The following is an 18,744-nucleotide window of genomic DNA, read 5'->3' as shown; positions in this document are numbered from 1 at the left end:
GCTCCCCTTCATGGCCCGATGGTGCAGCCCAGACCCTCCTGGCTCTGAGCATCAGCCAATGGTGCAAAACCCAGGAGACAGGGATAAAAACCTGTAAACTGCTTTTGATGCTCACCAGAAAAAGTGAGAGTACACAGTGCTGCTTCCAGCAGGGGTTACACATCCCTTTGATTACTGAAGGGAAAAGCGCACGGGAGGTTGGAACAACCTGCATCCATAAATCCAGCTTGGCTGGCTGGCAAGGGAGCAGGCTTCCTTCCCTCTGGCTGTCAAAGTGCTCCAGCCTGGCAACAGGAGAAAGCAGGAATTAGGCTTCCCAAGTGCCCCTCACACCTTCCAATGGACCCTTGTGGTCTAGCAGGGGTACCAGGGCACATGCTGAAGAGCAGGGGACACAGTTCCCAACAGTCACCCTGGAACAGAAAGGCAAAAGGATTTACCTTTAATATAAATGTTGTTTTATTAAACAGGATTAACAATCAACTGTCCAGAATCCAAACAAGAAACTCTTCTTCAGAAAGAATATTTGGAGAGAAATTACCCAAAAAAAAAAGCCTGTTTCTTACCGCAATCATGTTCCTAAAAGGGACGCTTTATTTTTTCGCTTTATAAAAGTAAGAAAATCACTCTCTCTTATTCATCTATCTATGTGTATGTATGCACCACGTACTTCAGAGGTGAGTATTTTACTCAGAAGACCAATATGGAAGCCCAGAAAGAATGGAAATACTCCCAGCACACTGGTGCTGCTGGATGAGGCTGGACCAGTCCATGGTCTGTCCGTGGAAATGGTGACCACGGCCCCTTGTCAAAGGCAACTTTTTGGTACAGGATCTTTGGAGTAAGCACCTTGGCAGACAGCTGGGATGCTAAAGCACACCACACACTCACGTCAGAAAGCGATGGTCTCTTCTCTGGATGCACAGCTGTATTGCTTACTGAGTAAAAACACCAAAAGGCACCAAAATCACTTGGGAATAAATTCTGTATAAATTCTCCACCAAATCGAAGATCTGACTTCAAGCCAGTGTTGTAGCTGAGTGAGAGAAGCAATCAGATGGGACCCAAGTCAACACTGGGCCCTAGTTAATTTACTCATTCAACCTTAGGAGTGCCTAATGATTATATTAAATCAGGAAGAGGGCAGAGTCGTTCAACCAGCCAATCAACCATGGTTTCTGCAAGTCCTCAACAAAGATAGAGGAAGATCAAACTGCAGTTCACAGGAATTCTCCAGGATGAGTACAAAAGTGGGAAAAGTCCCAGAAGGCAGATTTTGGCCCAAAATGGTAAAATTATGTTCCAACTTCCTATGCGTGTGCCAGCATGGTCATGGCCAGCTGTGAGCACTGCTGTCACCTGCAGTCACACTGGGAGGCCTAAGACAGCTCTTGTCCAAGAAAGGATGCCAAAAAAAAAAGTATTTTGTTTTAAATGCCCTTCAGAGCTGTGTATAGGTAGGGCCACCAGCTTTCAGCTTGTTCTTGTTCCAGTCTTGTTAGTACAAGACTAACCCTGTGTAAATAGAGCTGTGAACAAACCCTCCTACCCACAGGGACAGGAATAAAGCCTCTGTGTCTGAAACACCTGCTCACTCCCTGCCAGCACTAACACACCTCTTCCCTGCAAAGGTGAAGATTAACCCAGGCCACAGTCAGAGTCACAGGTGGTTATTTCAGCACTGCAGACAAGGGCCAGGCAGGTCAGTGGGACAGCACAGGAAAAACAGGGAACTGGGGGGGAGAAAACAGGGGAGGTTCTTCTGTTTGCATTTGCAATACAGAAACACTGACAGATGGAGGAGGGAGTCAGGCCAGCAGGCAGATCCAGTCTGCTTGCACAACAGCAGGATAGGAAGCTGGATATCCATCTGGGAGAGAGTTTGGGGGGTATAGGTAGGTGAATGCGATAGTCTTGATTCTGATGAGCATTGTAAGGGTTAACACAGGGCTGCCAGGAATAGAGACCGACTCTGGGCACCTCCTCCCCGAGCTGCCACTGGCACAGAGGAGTCAGCACAGGAGGAAGGGCCCTGCTCCCCTCACAGGGAGGGTCACGACGCGTTGGGGACCATCCCATAGGCTTCATACAGCTTGGTGAGCAGCTCCTGCTTTTCCTTCTCGGGTAAGAAGCTGGACTGGGCTGCGTTGATGTTCTGGGGAAGGAGAAGGGAGACATTAAAACACATCAGACATGAACATGTGGCTATGCACAGTCCAACATCTGGCTCTGAGCAGCAACAGGTGAGGGAGAGTGTAAAGTTTCCACTCTCACATTCATTTCCATGGCCTTGTTTTACAGGGCGACTGCTCTGGCCCATCACTAGAGCAGTCCCAAGAGGAATGAGACAGGCACAAAGCAAAGGTCTTCAAGTACTTTGGGATTTCTGGAATATGCAAAAAAGACGCAGCCCCTCAGAGCCCACCCTGTGCCCACACCCTGCTCCCCACAGTGCTCCAGAACCCCCTCCAGCCAGCTCAGCACCCTCTCAGCCTCCTGCTTACAAGGCCAGGGCAGTATTTTCTCATTTCCATTAAAAATTCTTCAGCTCATGAAGAAAAACCAGCAGGTTGTTCTGGGCTGCACCAGGACACTTACAATTCTCTTGAACTCCTCTTCAGTGAAGCCCATGTCTTCCTTGAGTATGCCATAGTCCTTGTCAATGGTGGAGTTAAAGATGAGGGGGTCATCTGTGTTTATAGAATAGTTGGCATGATCCTTCTTAAATCTGTAAGGAAATGGGGTTGAAGTGGTGGGTAAAGCAAAAACCTCGGGGCTGTCCCTGCAGATGGAACTGCTGGAGACAGACATGGAGCGTGGCTTCTGTCCCCACAGCTCTGCACTGACCTGCCAGTAGTGGCTGGGGTGCAGCACCTCATGGCCCACAGCTCAGAGCAGGAGGGACAGGACAGCCAACCCAAGGGACCTCTGCACCCCTCCAGCTGCACCAACCCCCCCATGCCAAAGGACAAGGATGTGCCCCATTGTCCTGCATAATTAGATGGGCCTTAGCTTTGTAAAGCAATAAAGCAGCTATAATCAAGCCAAATCCTGGTTATTTAAGACAGCATATAATGGAGAAGTCTTACTGTATTACGGGGTGTTTGGTGAAGTCCGGAGAACATGCTCCAGTGAGATAACTGGACCAAGGGCAGACCTGTTTGGGGGAGTTAAACATGAAAACCAGAATCAAGCACGCAGATCTGAACCCCAGCTGTGGACACAGATAGCTCAGCACACTGGTAAAGCCAGATACAGGCTCAGAGCTTTGTTCACAGCTGCCCCTCAGTGCTACTCTGATGGACCAGTGCACGTCCAGGACGTGCAAAGAGCCCATAACCCACATGACAGCAACAGCAGCCAGTGGGACGTTTGCCATGGCCAGTCAGCCACCAGAGATGTGCCAACCACAGTTAGGAAACCCCTGCCATTAAGTATATACACATATATTCCATCTCTTAGCTGGATATGACCATTCTGGGGAAAAGCCAAGGAAATCTGCACATGCACAGTAACTCTCGAGCACGTCCACCCTCTAACCAGACTTGCTCTGGTACAGCAGCCTGATTTGTGGGAGGAGGAGCCTGCAGACTTGAGGTACATAAATTAGTGAATAATGCCTCCAGAATTTATCCTCAGCCACACCAGAACCCATTCTTTCTGCTGCATCCCTCCCACAGGCTGCTGTGTGCACTGCTGCTCCTTGCAGCAGCTTCCAGCAAACAGGCAGGTGTCCCCAGCATTTCTGCTGTGGAGCTTTGGGCACCTGGGGTCAGTGCAAAGTTACCATACGTGTGGTCAGCACTCGGGTGTCAGGCTGTGTCCCTGGCTGCAGCACAGCCCAGACAAGGGCTGGTTTTCCACTCAGACGAGCAGCAGTCACGCTCCCACCCCACATCCTTACCTCAAAATGCATCTTTGTTCTCAGCAGCTCCTTGTAGAGCTCAGGGTCCTCCACGACATGGTACCCATGGCCAACACGCTCGGCCTTCAGGACATAAACTGCCTAAAACGAGCACAGGAAAACCACTCACAGCCTCTGACCCAGCTCGGCTCCTGCCTGCCCTGAGACCGTCCCACCGCAGGGACAACCCACACTGACCCTGCTCCTGGGGTGGCCCTTCCCACCCACAGGGCCATGTCCCCAGTGTTTGCTGTGCTGTGGCTCCAGAGAGGACTGGGACACCTCTCTGCCAGGGCCCTTCCCAGCCCTGCCCCTCTCCCTGCCCCGGCTCCTCGTACCTCCTTGACCATGGCAGCCGGGCCGGCCTCCCCGGCGTGGACAGTGCGATGAATCCCAGCTCTCTCAGCCTCCTGCAGAACAAGGCACAGCATGTTCCTGTCCCAACCATGACCAACCAACCCAAAAAAAGCCTTTGCCAGGGCCACCTGGGCTTTGGGAAGCCGTGCAGCCTGGAGGGAAGCCTGGCTGCTGGGGAAGGGCCACCCAGCTGGCAGCAGCAGGCAGGCTGCAAGCCCCATCCCGCAGCAGCCGCTCCTCACAGACAGCCCTTCAGGGCTTTGCACTCAGAAGGGTTTTTTTTCAGTTAATACAGGTGGGAGCGGGGTTTGCTTCAGCATCTCAGAGCCTGAGAGAGCCCCTGGCACAGAGACAAGATGCACCCTTCAGACGGAGGAGGCTGGACCTGGCTACACAGCTGCCCATCTGTTCATAAACTGTGCCTGTCTCTTGGTTTATAATCATTCTGATTATCCAGCACAGCAGTGCAGGCAGACTTTGTATCAGCTCCCACTGAGGGGGTGAAGACCACAGGAAGCCCCACCTGCTTTCAGACCTGAGCACTGCTTGCAGAGCACCGTCCTTTTTGCCAGTGCTGGTGCACAACCTCCTCCCCCACTGATGGAGGGGACTTACAACCCTAAATTCCCACCAGCAAAGAGGAACAAGGCTTTCCCTTAGAACCTTTGCAAAGGCTGAGGTCTAGTAAGAGTCTGGGATCAGGTTCCTGAAGCTATTGCAGAGTTTGTATTTGAGATAATCAGATAAAAGCCCTTCAAACGTGCAGCTTCTTCTCAGCTCCTCGGGTGATTTCTGGCAGACTGGAAAGGCCAGTCTCTTCCACCCTTGGCCATGGTTCCACTGAGCCCCAGGAGCCGACAGCAGTGGGGTGGGGGACGATCAGGGCTCCACGTCACTTGTGTCACACTCAGTGCTACAGGGTAGCATGCCAAACCCCAGCTCTGTGGCCATGTTTAAGCACTGATGCCTGCCATTAATCATTTAGGAAATATAAACAAACACTTGAGCTATTTAACTGCATGTTTTCAATAGCTGCAGTGCATTTTTAAGTTGTCCCAGCTGTCTGCAGCTGGAAGAACGTGCTGCTTGTCCCTTCCCACGTGTCCCCTCGATATGTGTTTCTCTTGTCATTTCTTTTAAGAAGCTTAATTCCACAAACCTCATAAGCCTTCTTATGGTCAGAGTAATTCTCCACCTTAATGCACTCATCCCCAGCCAGGTCAACGGCCACCACGGAGTTGTTTCGATACTTCTTGCAGAGCTCCACCACCTCTGGAGACCAGCCTGCAAGAGACAGCACCAGGCTTCAGGAGGAAGCATTTTAATGAACAAATCCTGGTCCTAGGACTAGAAGGTTAGAGCTGTTTTCTTTGGTCTTTCCTAAAATGTGATGCTTGGAAAAAAAAACCTCCTAAAAAAGTCTGTCATCTTCAGGCAAATAAAAGCTGTCAACTGATCAGTCTGTCATCAAGGAGCCCAAATGCAATCACCAGCTATAAAACTGCTCTTACCATGTTTTTGCCAGGATGCCATGCTCTATTATAGGGCATCCTCGACTTCCCTGGGGCAAGATGATGGATTCTGCACCTGGTGGGAAGGAGCTGAACTTTTATCTATTTGACATCAGTGAGAAAGAGAGTAACAAGTGGCTGACAATTACTTCAGAGCTCTCTCTGATCAGGGTAGATAACCTCTGGTAAGGGACATGCATCTACCAGCTCACATAGCACTTAACCTTAGCAGAAAGGCCAAGAAACAGAGATAAACAGTAGTGTTAATAATTAACAGGCACCTGTTGTGTGCATACAACCCCAAACCATACGAACACATAGGATGATGTGTGCAACTTCATCTTCTTTTTGCTTTCATCAGTTCCCAACTCACTGGGTTAGAGCCACTATTTTATTAACCCACTGAAATGCTGGAAATCAGGTTTTCTTCCTATTCTGAGTCACAGCACCTGTTACTGACCAAGTTCGGAGCTGCTGATTTTTTAAAAAAAACGTTTTATGTATGTGTTTAAAGTGTATTTGACTTGTGTTTTCAGTTTAAGCCAGCAGAGATTGACTGCAGCCAGTGGATTCTCTGGCTGCCCCTTGATCCAGGCTAAGGAAGGAGCACGTGCTGCTGTAGCAGCAGGACCATGAGCAGGCAAGTGTGAGATCTCAGTCCCCCTTCTATGACCATTTGCTCTCAGACCCACCAGACAGTAGGTGCAAGTGCTCCCTGTGCCAATGGCTTTGACTGGCCCAAGGGGTGCTCTGGCCTTTGGGCAGGGAGCAGAGATCACAGCTCCCCATGCAGAGGACACACCAGCCCGTTCTGTCTCTCTAGCAAGACGTTCCACATCCTGGCCATACCCCCCGCCCCCCACTCTCACATCCAGCAGATCTTCTCCCCCCAGTGAAGGGAGCAGAGGACCCCACCAAGAAAGAACTCCTCCTCAGCTCTGTCTGGCCCTGCATCAGCCCCAGGGAGCAGGGCTCCCCCCACATTTGTGCAGGGACCCAACCCCAGGGGCCGTGCCCCCCCCGCCACGCGTCAGGGAAGGGGAGCAGAGCAGCAGGGCAGCTGCAATACATTACTTGGCATATGGCGCATGCAGCATAGAATAGACCTGGCTTTGATGTGGAAATCCCTCTCTCCATCCTGCAGTCCCTGATTTACGAGCTGAACCACTTCATCTGGAGTGAGGTCTCCCCTGCAGGGAAGAAAAGCCATCAGCAAGAGGGCAGAGAGCAGCCAGGGAGGCAGGCAGGACACAGGCTGCCCGGGGCTCCACTCGCCTCGACACCCAGAGGCACCTGACGAGACTACCCAGAACTTGTGAGCACCTTTTACACCCATGCCATGCCCACATTTACCAGATGTCAGGCACAGGAGCACGTGAAGGTGACAGTGAGATTTAGAAATGCCTCGGGGAACCAGGGGCAAATCCTGGCCAGAGGAACCCCCTCTTTGCCAGAGCATCTCATTAGGGCACACAACTGCCTGCAGCCAGGCAGGGGCAAGCACGGGGCTCGGTGCCCACCACAGCACACTTTGGAGGGGCCACAGAGCCCAGCACTGATTTAACAGGAGGCACACATCACAGGGGATGGCATGCAAGCAAGGGATCAGATCACCAGCCCCCTCCAACGCCACCCACCATCTCTGCCAGCTCAAATTCCCATTTTGCAGGCAGCCCATCTGTGAACGCTGCTTTGCCTCGCACAGAGAACAGCAGGCTGAGCACAGCTGCCCTGCACATGCAGAATCTGGGGACAGTGCAAGGGGTGTTAAAACACAGCAACACCCAGAGGTATTTAAGATGAAAAACCCTGCAGGTGGGAAAGAGAGCTGGAAGCATGCTGGTGCTCACTGCAGGGGGGAGAAAGGAGCTTTGGTCACAGCAGGCTGTTGTGTGGGCCGTGCCTTCTCCATGCCCAACTGGCCACCCACCAGCCCCCTGGCACAGCAGCATCACTCACTCAGCTTGTCCCCAGGGGATGGGATCCACGCCGGAGTTGGCCAGGAGGTGAGGGCTGTACCGAACCTCCACGTAGGCGATCCCTTCCTTCGCCTTGGTCTCCACAAACTCGTAGGCGATTCTCCTCACGGCCTCACGGTCACCCCTGTGGGGACAGCAGGGCCACCCATCGCTGGGGCTGCTCCCCCTCAGGGCACACCCAAGGCTGAGCCAAGGGATGCTGCCAAGGAAGAACCAAAAAAATGGGGTACTTACGCAATAGCGGGCATGTAGTAATTGAATTTCTCTAGAAAGAGGGTAAGTGTCAGCGGTGTGTCATAGCTGACGTACTTCAGGAGCTCCTCAACGGTGTCACCTGGGAGAGGGATCCCTCTTTTCCTGGAGATGAAGACACGTGTCACTGACAGGGAATGTTACCACGTTTTTGATCAGTCCTTTTCACGCAGCTGGCAGTCCTTTTCACATCCCAAGCTGGCAGCATCCACACCGCTCCTTCCCCGAGGAGACACAGCACACACTGTCCTTCCAAAACCTCCTCGTGGATGCTGCCCTGAATCTCAGCGGGGAGGAAGGCAATCCAAAACACAGGCAAAGCACAAACAAACTGAAACACAAGCCCAGATTGACCCTGCAGGAACACAGCCAGGGCACATTTTAAGCTTAAGAAAGAGTTCATCTAAAGGGGCTCTGGATTATTTCTTGGCACCTCCTAGTCCCAGGAGCAGAATTGCCAAAATTCTTTAGAAAAGTCAATATCCACTTAGGCAGGCTCAGAGGTTTGAAAAATCGAGGGGATGCTCCAAGGCCTGGGATGGTGCAGGCAGAAGTGGCTCAGGGGTTCAGTTCCTGTGAGTCAGCTGGTTCCCGAGCCCAGCATTGTGGTGGCATCTTCTCTGACACGCAGGAGCAAATGGCAACAACTGCTCTCACCAAAGGGATAGTGATGCTAAAGCCCATTTAAGGGCTCCCAAGAGGGAAGAGGCCATTTTTCCCTGGAGCAGCTGGAGAACTGTGTGGGGGAAGGTGTCCCCAGTGCAGTGGGGTGACAGCTGGGCTGCCAGCCAAGGGTGCTTCAGGCTTCCTGGGCAGGCTTTGCCACCCCCACACTCTGGTACCTTGCACAAGCCAACATAAATTTGGAATAATAACTAGACATTCGTTTTTAATCCTCTTTCCTGCCACAATGAATTACAGCTAATTGGTGGATCTCTGCTAATGGAGACAAAACACCACAGACAGCTCTATTGTCCCAATGCCAGCAACCATTCCAGGGAGCCATGCAGGGACTCAGTCCAAAGGACCCTGCTCCTGGGCTCAGTAAACACTGCTCCTTCCCCTCTCGGCCAGGAAGGAAACCAGCCCCACGCTCAGCCCTCACATGCAATCTGCACAGATTAAGTTGCTGGCACCCAGCAGGGAACACTCATCGTTGCCAAGGCATTGGTTTTCCTCCCTGCCTTGCCCTTTCTGTGGCACTGACACATCAGTCTCTGCTCTAGGAACCGGCATGCACCTTCCTCCACCTGCCCAGGGAAAGTTTCCTACAGCAAAGCCACTTCCCTGACATTTTCCTGTGCTTCCCAAAGGATTGGCAGCGGCAGCAGCACTTTGGGATGAGTCTGGAGTCAGGTCTCTGGATCAGAAGGTCTGGTGGATCATGCCAGTGTGGCTCTGGGAGCTGCTGCTGCCCCATCCAATGCTGCTGGTGGGTGAGATCCTGAAGCAAAGCTGCTCCAGGGGAACCTGCTCGTGCCCCCAAGCCCCTCGGTGTCCTGCCCAGAGCTGCCTCCAGCCACGGGCACACCACACACAGCGTCCCACCTCGGAAAGGGCACCTCTCCTGGGGACACCCCGTCCCATGGGGGATCTGCCACGGCTCTAAACCCTCTGGCTGGGCAGGGGGGGGATGCAAAACCATGGCCCAGACCTGACAGAACTGGAGACAAAGTTTCTAAAAACAGCCGAGTTCAGCAGTGCACTGCCCAAGGGACCTTGTGCATCCCAGCAGCTCGGGGTTATATTATGCCACCACCTGGCAAATTTATTTCCAGCTATTTACCTTTAAAAATAGACCACAAGCAGCTTTCTGTGCCCAGGGTGAGGTTATTGAGGCAGTCAGTCCCCTACAGGCTCCTGCACTGCCCCACTGCCTTTTTTGTGTGTGAGTGCAAGTTTTAGAGCTCACGAATAGCACAGCCTTGCTCCACCCGAGGCCTGGCAGCTCCTGGGGATGCCAGGGCTGTTTAAAAATAAGAGGGAACTCGGCACACACTCAGGCAATGAAGGTTTCTGCCCTAAGCAAGGATCCTGGCACAGGATCCCCAGACAGGCAGGGCCTCCTGGGCTTCAGGGCTCCTACAACCTTCTTCAGGGACTACACTGGCATTCTCCCTTTGCTGGCAGAGGGACCCAGCAGAGCCCCAGGGAGTCAGCACCGCCTCATCTGTCCCATTTGGACCTGTATTCCAGCCCTGCAGCCCACCAGCAGGAACCCTGACTCAGCTCAGTGCCAGCACCCTGCAACAGATGGGGTGGACAGCTCTGATCCACCCTCCTTGCTCTGACTACACCACAAAAGGTATGGCCATGCCCTGCAGAAAAAGCTACTCTAGAAAGAATATTCCCCCTAGGACTGCACTGCCTTGGAGTCTGCTGGGCTCATGGGCTGCCAGAACTGCTTCCCATCCTCCTCTCAACTGGTTTCCTCCCCAGAGCTGTGCCTGAGAGCTGTTCCCCGAAATCCTTAAGCTCACAACCTTCTTGATCTGAGCGTATCAGTGACAGTTGGAAGAAATCTTGTTTATTTTGGCTGCAAGCGTGGAGCCAGGTCCTGGCAGCAGTTAATCATTCACCCCAGTGCTTCCCACACCATCCACGCTGAAGGCAGAAGATGCATGTGGGCTCTGTCAAGGAAACAAACCTCTCTCCAAGCCACTGCCCAGTGCTTCCCAGGTCACCCACACGCAACTCCTTGACTGCTGACACCAGGCAGACAGCCCAGGGTTCAGAGCCACCTGGCAGGGGGGGCTTTTCCTCCCAAACCATGGAACGGCACTTTTGCAGTTCGGAATATGGAGAAAGGAGTCAGAATACAGCTACTCTGCCATGTCCTGGTCACACTTCAAAGTGTGCAGCTACCTGTGCAGCCCCACTGCCCTCTGGGATGTGCTCAGTGTCACCTCACTGCAGCCAGAGGACCCATCTGGGCAGAGGCAGCACCAGCACCAGCCAGGTTTGCTGCCTGCAGGAGCTCTCCTGTGGCAGACCTGGACAAGCAGGAGGGATGGTGCTCTGGAACTGCAGCTCCCAGAGCTTTCTTCACCCCACAGCTCACCTGCCAAAGTACAGGATCGTCTCTGGCCTGATGGCTCCATCCAGGTGGACGTGAAGCTCAACCTGCAATAAGAAAAACGGGTCAGGTATTCTCAGAGCTACAGCAAAAGTTCAGAGAGAAGTAGCTGGTACTCACATGGGTATCAATGCAGCCAACACAGGGACAAAATCATGACAAGCACAGAAATATTTTTAAAATATAATCATTATAAAGTTTATTTTTCAACATTTAAGTACTAAGTATTTTCTTACAGCTGCTGCAGCTCACACATTTAATGAATTTTTAGAAAATTATTCCGTTTCCAGTAATTTTCAGGAACTGCCCTATCCTTACTCAGCTTGCATGGTTCAGAGCTTGGAAAGAGTGAAAAAAAGCAAACCCCAAACACCTTTGCTTTCTAGCTTGCTGCTCCTTGAAGTCACAGGCAGCCAAACACCAATTAATTTGCTAAGAGTCATTACAGAAACTTTGACTTCACTTCCAAGAATCAGCTCCTGATGGGTTGTTAATTACTTGGTATTATCAGAGCTTACAGGATCTCTAATCCTACACAAGAGGTCAGTCCCATGGTACAAGGTGCTGTAAAAAATAATAACAAGTTGCCCCACAGAGCTACCAAGCTGGTTTCAAAATGAAACACTTAAATTTTTACTCATTAAAAATGGGACAGTAACTCAGGTCTTTTCACTCTGAAACCCCATTTCCCGATTATTGCTGAAACATTGGATTTTGGAGAAAGAGCCCCAGAAAAACAAAAGTTTTTTCCATTAGCCAGCTGGGGCTTTTGGAGGAACACGACAGATGTAATCTGGAAGTCAAACTGGGAAGGAAAATATTAGCTGTAAAATGTTTCAGCTAGATAATTCACTCTTTCCAGAACTGTTTTCTTTTAAGAAACGGCACAGCCTCCAAAATGCATGTTTAATTTTATTTTTTTTGATCAAATTTGATCAAACTAAAGCAGGAACTTGATACACCGAGTTGTTAGTTGTTACATCGCGCACATTTTCCTGCATAGATGTTTGCTGCAGGATGCAGAGGGTAAGAACTGAGCAGGGCTGGCTCAGAAGAGGACTGGATATTTGCATGGATAATTAAACCACCCAGGGTTACTAATTAAAACCCACAAACCCTCTGGCGTCAGGGTATGTATCAAACAATAACTACGAGGAGCTGGGAGGGGAAACGGTCCCTGCGAGCGGGGCAAGGCAGGCCTGTCCAGCTCCTTGGGATCCTCTGGGATCCAGGTGCATGGGCTCAGCATGCAGGTGCCAGGCTCGGGACAGCTCCAGCTGCTGATCCTGCACTGTTGCAATCAGCTGGCCCAGGGGTCAGGAACATGCCCGCAGACACCACTGTTAGCAGGCTGTAAACAGATATCCCCGTCACTTCCCCTACCCTTAAGATACGATCTGAATCTACAAGGAGGAAGATTTAAGAAGGGCAAAACCTGCTTTTTTCCCCCCACCTCGAGTTACACAATCCTGCTGATGAGGACTCAATGTCCTGCAAAGCAGCAGATAAAATAACACATCACGGACGTGATCTGCATCGCCAGATGTGGACGCCTGGCACGCTTTCCACTCTTGGGCTCCAATTCCTATTTCAAAACCAGGCAAGCTCCACTCCCTGAGATATTCAACAGCCCTTGTGACTTTCTGATGGATAAAACTTGCAGGCGTGGAACTTGCTCACACTGGATTTAAAAACCAAGCAACCCGAACCTATCGAGGTCTTCTCACTCCAATCACTGCTCGAGTGTTTCCTGCAAGAACATCCCAATGTGGCATTTCCGTCAATGGGAATGCAGATTCCGTGGTGTCCTTTGTCCATGCAAGTCACCTCCTCCTGCCACTTCTGCAGGTGAGATGCTTGTAAAGCAGCAAGGTTCCTCTCCAACACCAGCAACAGGCTCTTCCTCCCCTGCCAGCATTTCGTTGGGTCTGGAGGCACCTAAACTAAGGCAGCTCAACGCTGTTCAAACCAAAAAGTTTGGGGTTTCCCCAGGATCAGTGCTTGAGGGCGTGGTTTTCTGCAGTGAGAAGCAGTCTATGCTATTTAGATAGCCAAAGGACACTCAAGAGAAGATGGAAAGGTGTGCCTTAAAGGGTTCTAGATAAGGATGCAATCAGCAGAGGCACAACCCAGCAGCTCATCTCCCCTGGGTGACTTGCTGGCAAACCCCCAGGCTTGCAGGTCCGTGGGAGGCTGCTGGCTGCAGATTACATTTCAGCTCTCTTCCTGAGTGTTTGTTTTGGGTAAACAAAGCACAAGACTTTTCCAGACAAAAAGTGGGTGACATGACCTTGCCTGAAGCCAAGGAAAGCACCCAGATAGAGATGAAAGAGTTTTCTCCGAACTGTGGCTCCAGGAGATGATGCCTGAGCAAGCAGAAATAATGATGGATGCAGGAGCCCAATGCCTTTTCCAGGGCTCTGCTCCTTGGCACACAGATCTCCACTGGCACGTGGTTTCTCACCCCAAACCCTCCGGTTTATTTGGAGTGGAAACTTGGGCACACAAAAATGGGGATCTCAACACTGCTCCAGGCCCAGTGCTGCACCAGCACTGCAGAGGAGCCTCCAACCATTCCAGGACCACTGATCATAAACTCAGAGAAAGGTTTGGGTTGGAAAGGAACTCCAAGGTCATTTAGCTCCGACCCCCCTGCCATGGGAAGGGTTGCCACCCACTAGGCCAGGTCGATGCCTTCCCTTCTCGCAGTCAACCTGGATGTGGCAGCCCTTGTTCTGATGAAGAACAACAAAGCAGCAGAGAGAGCTCTCCAAGGCTTTCCCGGGGCAGGAGCTTTGCTCTTCCCCCAGCTGCAGCAAGGACCAGCTCTGTGCAGCCACACTTGTGTCCCTCTGCAGCTCCACCGATCTCCTGCCAGCGCATCAAAAACCCAGAGCGCGATTCAGTGAAACCTTTAGTTTCACTAAAGAGTTGTTGAAAGCCAGAGGGATGAGTTCAAAAGGTGTAACTGGCTGTAAATTGTGCGTCCTCAGCACAGACAGCCCCCCAGCAAGGCCATCAGAGCAAACGCCAGCGCTTTCCATTTTTATGCAAAAAAAAAGGTTCAGGTCAACCACGGCACAGTGACTCACTGGTGCAGATATCAGCAAATTGGGTCAGATTTTAAAAAGGAGAAGTTTTAAGGGCTCTGGCGTGACTTCTCTGGCAACATTTTAATGTTTTCTTTGAGACTTAATAAGCTTCAAAAACAAATTCAAACACAAAATGAGGTACTCAAACAAGTATGTTCCATTCCAAGATCGAGTCTGATTATTTTCAATTTAGTGAAATTAGGAGGAAAAAGTTAACCAAACGTTCAAAGTATTTTCAGCCACAGTAAACCCAATACAATTTCTCTATTAGAGTTTGCTCAGCAGACCATGGCAGAGCAGTTAACTGCTCAGTGTGCCTATTATATGGCATAAAAAGAGCCATCCAAGCTAAGGCACTTGAAGGATTTTCTGTATTAGGTAGTTCTAGGGTCTTTCTTAAAATACATACAATGACCAAAGTCAGTCCTAACACCACGGTAAAAGTAACACCAACTGCAGATGGTAAAGTGGCATCATTTTAAAACCCTTAACAGTGACTTTGCCCACAATTATTTATCAGGTCATTAAAAGCTGATAATTTAAATTCATCCTATTAATCTCAACAGCTGAAAACCAGGGTAATTATAGCTGAGAGCAAAGCTGAACAAGAGATAAGACAAATGCCAATCACTGCAAAAAAGAATTAACTGTGTTTCCCAAATCCTGGGAATACCATCCTCCTGGCACCTACTCCTCAAGCTCCACTGACCTCAGTACAAGACCCCTGGTGACGTTAAGGGGTGATGGTGGCTGTGTGCCATCCCATGGGGTGGGGTGTCTTGCAGGAACACCTGCCCAGTGTGACCCGATGCTCATGTCCCAAACCAGGATCCAGCAGCAGAGCTGCCCCAGCCACTGGGAGGGAGTGGGCCTGACCCCAGAAACTCCTGTTCCCATCCTTCTCCCCACAGCACAGCTCAAGGCACGTGGCAGCTGCAGGAGAAGGGAGCCAGGGGTCCTGAAGCCCTCGAGCTGGGGCTGGCCTGCAGGGAGAGGAGCCAGCAGCGAGCGAGGGCAGGGTCTCTGCTCTGGTTGTGCAGCAGAAGGGGGGGAGCCTAAAGGTTGGGGTCAAAGGAACGTCAGCTTTTTCTGCTCTTTTATGGCCTATGATAAGCAGGGTTCAAAGTTGTCCCCCAGCAGCCCCGGAAGCTCCCTGTTCATCCACCTCCATCCACCTCAGTCACTGGGAGTCAGAGAGTTCCTGAAAAACACAGAGGCAGCCCCGGCCCCACGTTCAGCCGGGGCTCAAAGCCGCTCCAGTCACCAGAAACATCTCTAAAGCACAAAACTGATCGTTCCCAATGGCAGAGGGTCCAGGGGAATGAATAGGGCTCATTAACTGACTTCAGGCCCATTTTTTTTTCCCCAAGCCTGACTTAGCAGGTTCACAGGATTGAAAGGAACTGTCTGACTCAGGAAAACCAGTCTCATAACTGCCAGCAGCCGGACAACAGAAGCCTGATCTTAGCAGTCAAACCCTGCAGATTTTCCTAGGTCCTTCTCTTTGGCATCCCACTCTCCCACGCACTGGAAAAGTAGGAAGAATCACAAGTGAAAGAAGAACTTGAGCCTTAAAAAGGTTTTAACCATTAGCAGCTCTCAATGCTCCCTGCATTTTGCTGTCAAGGTTTACCTGCTATGGCATGAATCAACTTCCCTGAGAGGGAAGCATTGTGATGGAGCGAAACGTGAATCAGACCTGTGCATACAGACCTTTCCAACTATGCAAGACTTTCCTGGTGCGAGCTCAAACTGAGAGATAAGTGGTTTGGGAGTGGTAAGGGATGCAAACAGCAGCAGAAAAACCCAACCCTTTTGGGTTTTCAGAGACAATCTTCTCAGGGAAAGCCACACGCAGTTGCCACCACCCAGGTTCTCCCAGAGCAGGACCACCACAAGCCTCACATCACTTTTCTTGGTCTCCTCTGCCCCCACCCCTCACTTCCCACCGAGAGCCCAACGTGGCAGCCAGGCAGAGACCTGCTCCCTGTGCAGCAGCACAGTGGAACCACAGCCTGAGAGCAGAACCACCCTGCAGCACGTGCAGTGATCTGCCACCAGATACAGAACTACTGCTAACCACAGCTGTTTCATCTTCTTCCTCCTCAACTGTTTTCTAATCTGAATAATAAACATTACCATATGATCCTACATGAGATGCACTTATACAAGGCATGGCAAGAGCGAAAGACCGGAGCACCCTCTGACACAGCAGCCACCAAGGTGGTGTCACGGGTATCTGAGGAAAAACTGAACTGAATGTTTAAGAGATCAAAAAAAACAAAAAACAACAAACAAAACCAAAACAAAACAGACAAAAAAAAATAAATCAAAAAACCCAAAACAAAACCACCCACAAAACAACAACCACTCACAAAACAACAAACCCTGAAACAAACAAACAAAAAAAGACAGGAGAAAACATTTCGTTTAGTAGACCATGACAGGGATTGGGGGGGGGGGGCACTTGGAGAAGAGGAGACTGAGGGGAGACGTAAATACAGTTAAAACTTCCTCGGGAGGTGCAGAGGAGGGGCAGGCACCGAGCTCTGCTCTGGGGGTACCAGTGACAAGACCTGGAGCTGTGTCAGGGCACGGTCGGGTTGGATGTCAGGAAAAGGGTGGCTGGCACCGAACAGGCTTCCCAGGGCAGCGGGGCACAGCCCCGAGGCTGCCAGAGCTCCGGGAGCGTTTTGGATGATCCTCTGGGAGGATGTGGGGGAGGGCACAGGGTGTGCGACTCCCGGGGACGGATCCCCTTGCAGGGCCAAGAGCTGGACCTCCTTGGCGTGACCCCCTCCCAAAAATTCTTCCCTCCATCAGGGCTTGTCCCTCTTTTCCCCCTTCCCCATCCCCGCACGGGATGAGCCCCCGGGGACATCCCCGGAGCCGGGATGTGCCCAGGGGACGCCGGGGCAGGGCTGGGTGACACCGCCGGGTAAATCCCCCGCCGACCGAGCCGCCCGTGCCCCAATTCCCACGGGCGGCTCAGCACCACCACCCCCGCGGGGCACAGCACCTCTGCCCCGGGGCACGTCCGTGCCCCGGGGCAGAGGTGCTGTACCCCGCGGGGGTGGGGGAAGCCTGAAGAGCTGGGCAGCTCACCTTGGGTCCCCCGAAGACTCTCGCTGCCCTCTCCATGCTCCCGTTTCTCCCTCCGGTGGTGCCGCCGCCGCCGCTCTGCGCTCGCCGCCCCCGCCCCGCCGGCCGCGCTCGCCCGGCCCCGCCCCGCGGAGCGCACGGGGCGATGGCATCGGACCCTAAAGATCATCCCCTCCCACTTCTTCACCCCCACCGCACACTCAGACAAGCCTTCCGTGCAGCCCCCGGGGCGCTGCTTCTTCTTCTTCTTCATTCTTCTTCTTCTTCTTCATTCTTCTTCTTCTTCCAAGGGGGGTGTGTGGGCGGCCACGGCTTTTGGGGGGCAGCCTGTGCTTTCCCCCCACACACACACTTCACGGGGAAGAATTCATAGAGCCGTGTTGGGAAAGGTCTCCCGAGATCGTCGAGTCCCTTGATCCAGCCCCTTGATCCAACACCGCCGTGCCACGTCCAGCCTCGTCTTAAAAAAACTCACCGGGGAATCCGCCCCCTCGCCCGGGGCAGCCCTTATTTCCAATGTCTGATCGCTCGCTCTGTAAAAAAAAATTTTCTTCCTAATGGGCCAACCTGAACCTCCCCTGGCAGGGCTTAAGGCCGTTAATTTCTTCCCAGTGTTTAATCTAAACCCACCCTTCCTGAAGTCCCACTCGTGCTTCCTTCAGGGGCTGAGAGCCCGAGTGGAGCTGCTCCTGCAACAATAGCACTGACAGAAAATAGAATAGGAGAGAAGGACAGCTCAGCGGGTAAAACCGGAATGCAATCTCCAGCTTTGATTGCAGTCTTAACGCCAGTTCAACAATATTTGTTTTAACCTTTCCTGCTCTCAAACCTGCTGCCCTGTGACTCAGTTGTTTTGTCCCGTGGCTCTCGGTCCATCCTACACCTGCTTTCAGTTCCTACAAACTCATGATCAGCTTTTCATTTTTTTATTTTTAGTGACCTGGCCATGTTTTCCACTGCTGCTCTGCCTCCTGCCTTTCTCTCCCATAGGTGATGCACGAGGCAGCCAGTCACTGAGGACAGTGAGCCAGAAAGCCACAGAGTTACAGAATGGTTGGGAAGGAACCTCTGGAAATCATTTAGTTCAGCCCCACTGCTAAAGCAGGTTCACCTGGACCAGGTTACGTAGGGTTATGTCCAGGTTGGGTTTGAATATCTCCAGAGAAGGAGAGTTCTGGAGAAGTCCTGCCTGCTCCTCCCTGCTGAGCAGCGCTTCTCTGATACTGGAGAGAGCAGAGCTTTCAGTCACTCCAGTCCTGAAGTACCCATCCAGCTAAAGGCAAGTCCATCAAGGTCGAACCACTTCCTAGACTGAGCCTCGAGGAACATCCCTTGGGCCCTTCTGCAGCCCTGGACGAGATGAGACTGAAGCTTCCTGGAAGGTGTTGAGCAGACAGGTGATATTTCCAAAATCTCTGCAGAGACAAGGAGCACAGTTTTGTTCTGTATGACTGGAGTTCACCTGCCCAGG

At 51.8% G+C, this 18,744-nt stretch overlaps 1 protein-coding gene across 1 annotated transcript; it reads right to left on the bottom strand.

The window, feature by feature from the left end:
* Window positions 1–446: 446 nt before the first annotated feature.
* Window positions 447–17,361, bottom strand: ADA (adenosine deaminase). The gene is made up of 11 exons (XM_050314004.1): window positions 17,277–17,361; window positions 11,065–11,126; window positions 7,986–8,108; window positions 7,732–7,875; window positions 6,847–6,962; window positions 5,421–5,545; window positions 4,243–4,314; window positions 3,905–4,006; window positions 3,090–3,157; window positions 2,599–2,728; window positions 447–2,155 (listed from the first exon to the last, which is right to left on the bottom strand). Exons 1-11 carry the CDS (start codon window positions 17,310–17,312, stop codon window positions 2,054–2,056), a joined length of 1,080 nt encoding a protein of 359 aa, XP_050169961.1. The 5' UTR covers window positions 17,313–17,361; the 3' UTR covers window positions 447–2,053.
* Between the last annotated feature and the right edge of the window lie 1,383 nt (window positions 17,362–18,744).

This window comes from Myiozetetes cayanensis, unplaced genomic scaffold (assembly GCF_022539395.1).
Source record: "Myiozetetes cayanensis isolate MyiCay16 unplaced genomic scaffold, myiCay2020 scf19, whole genome shotgun sequence".
NCBI classification, from domain to species: Eukaryota; Metazoa; Chordata; class Aves; order Passeriformes; family Tyrannidae; genus Myiozetetes; species Myiozetetes cayanensis.
This window is presented reverse-complemented; position numbering and strand designations above follow the sequence as displayed.

What these genes read in the sequence shown, in the direction of transcription:
- ADA (XM_050314004.1), bottom strand. Translation starts at nt 17,312, where the DNA reads ATGGAGAGGGCAGCGAGAGTCTTCGGGGGACCCAAG. An exon ending in TACTACATGCCCGCTATTGC is followed by an intron (nt 7,876 to 7,985) that starts GTAAGTACCCCA and finishes CTGTCCCCACAG; the next exon opens with GGGTGACCGTGAGGCCGTGA. An exon ending in ACCAAACACCCCGTAATACA is followed by an intron (nt 2,729 to 3,089) that starts GTAAGACTTCTC and finishes ATTTCCTTACAG; the next exon opens with ATTTAAGAAGGATCATGCCA.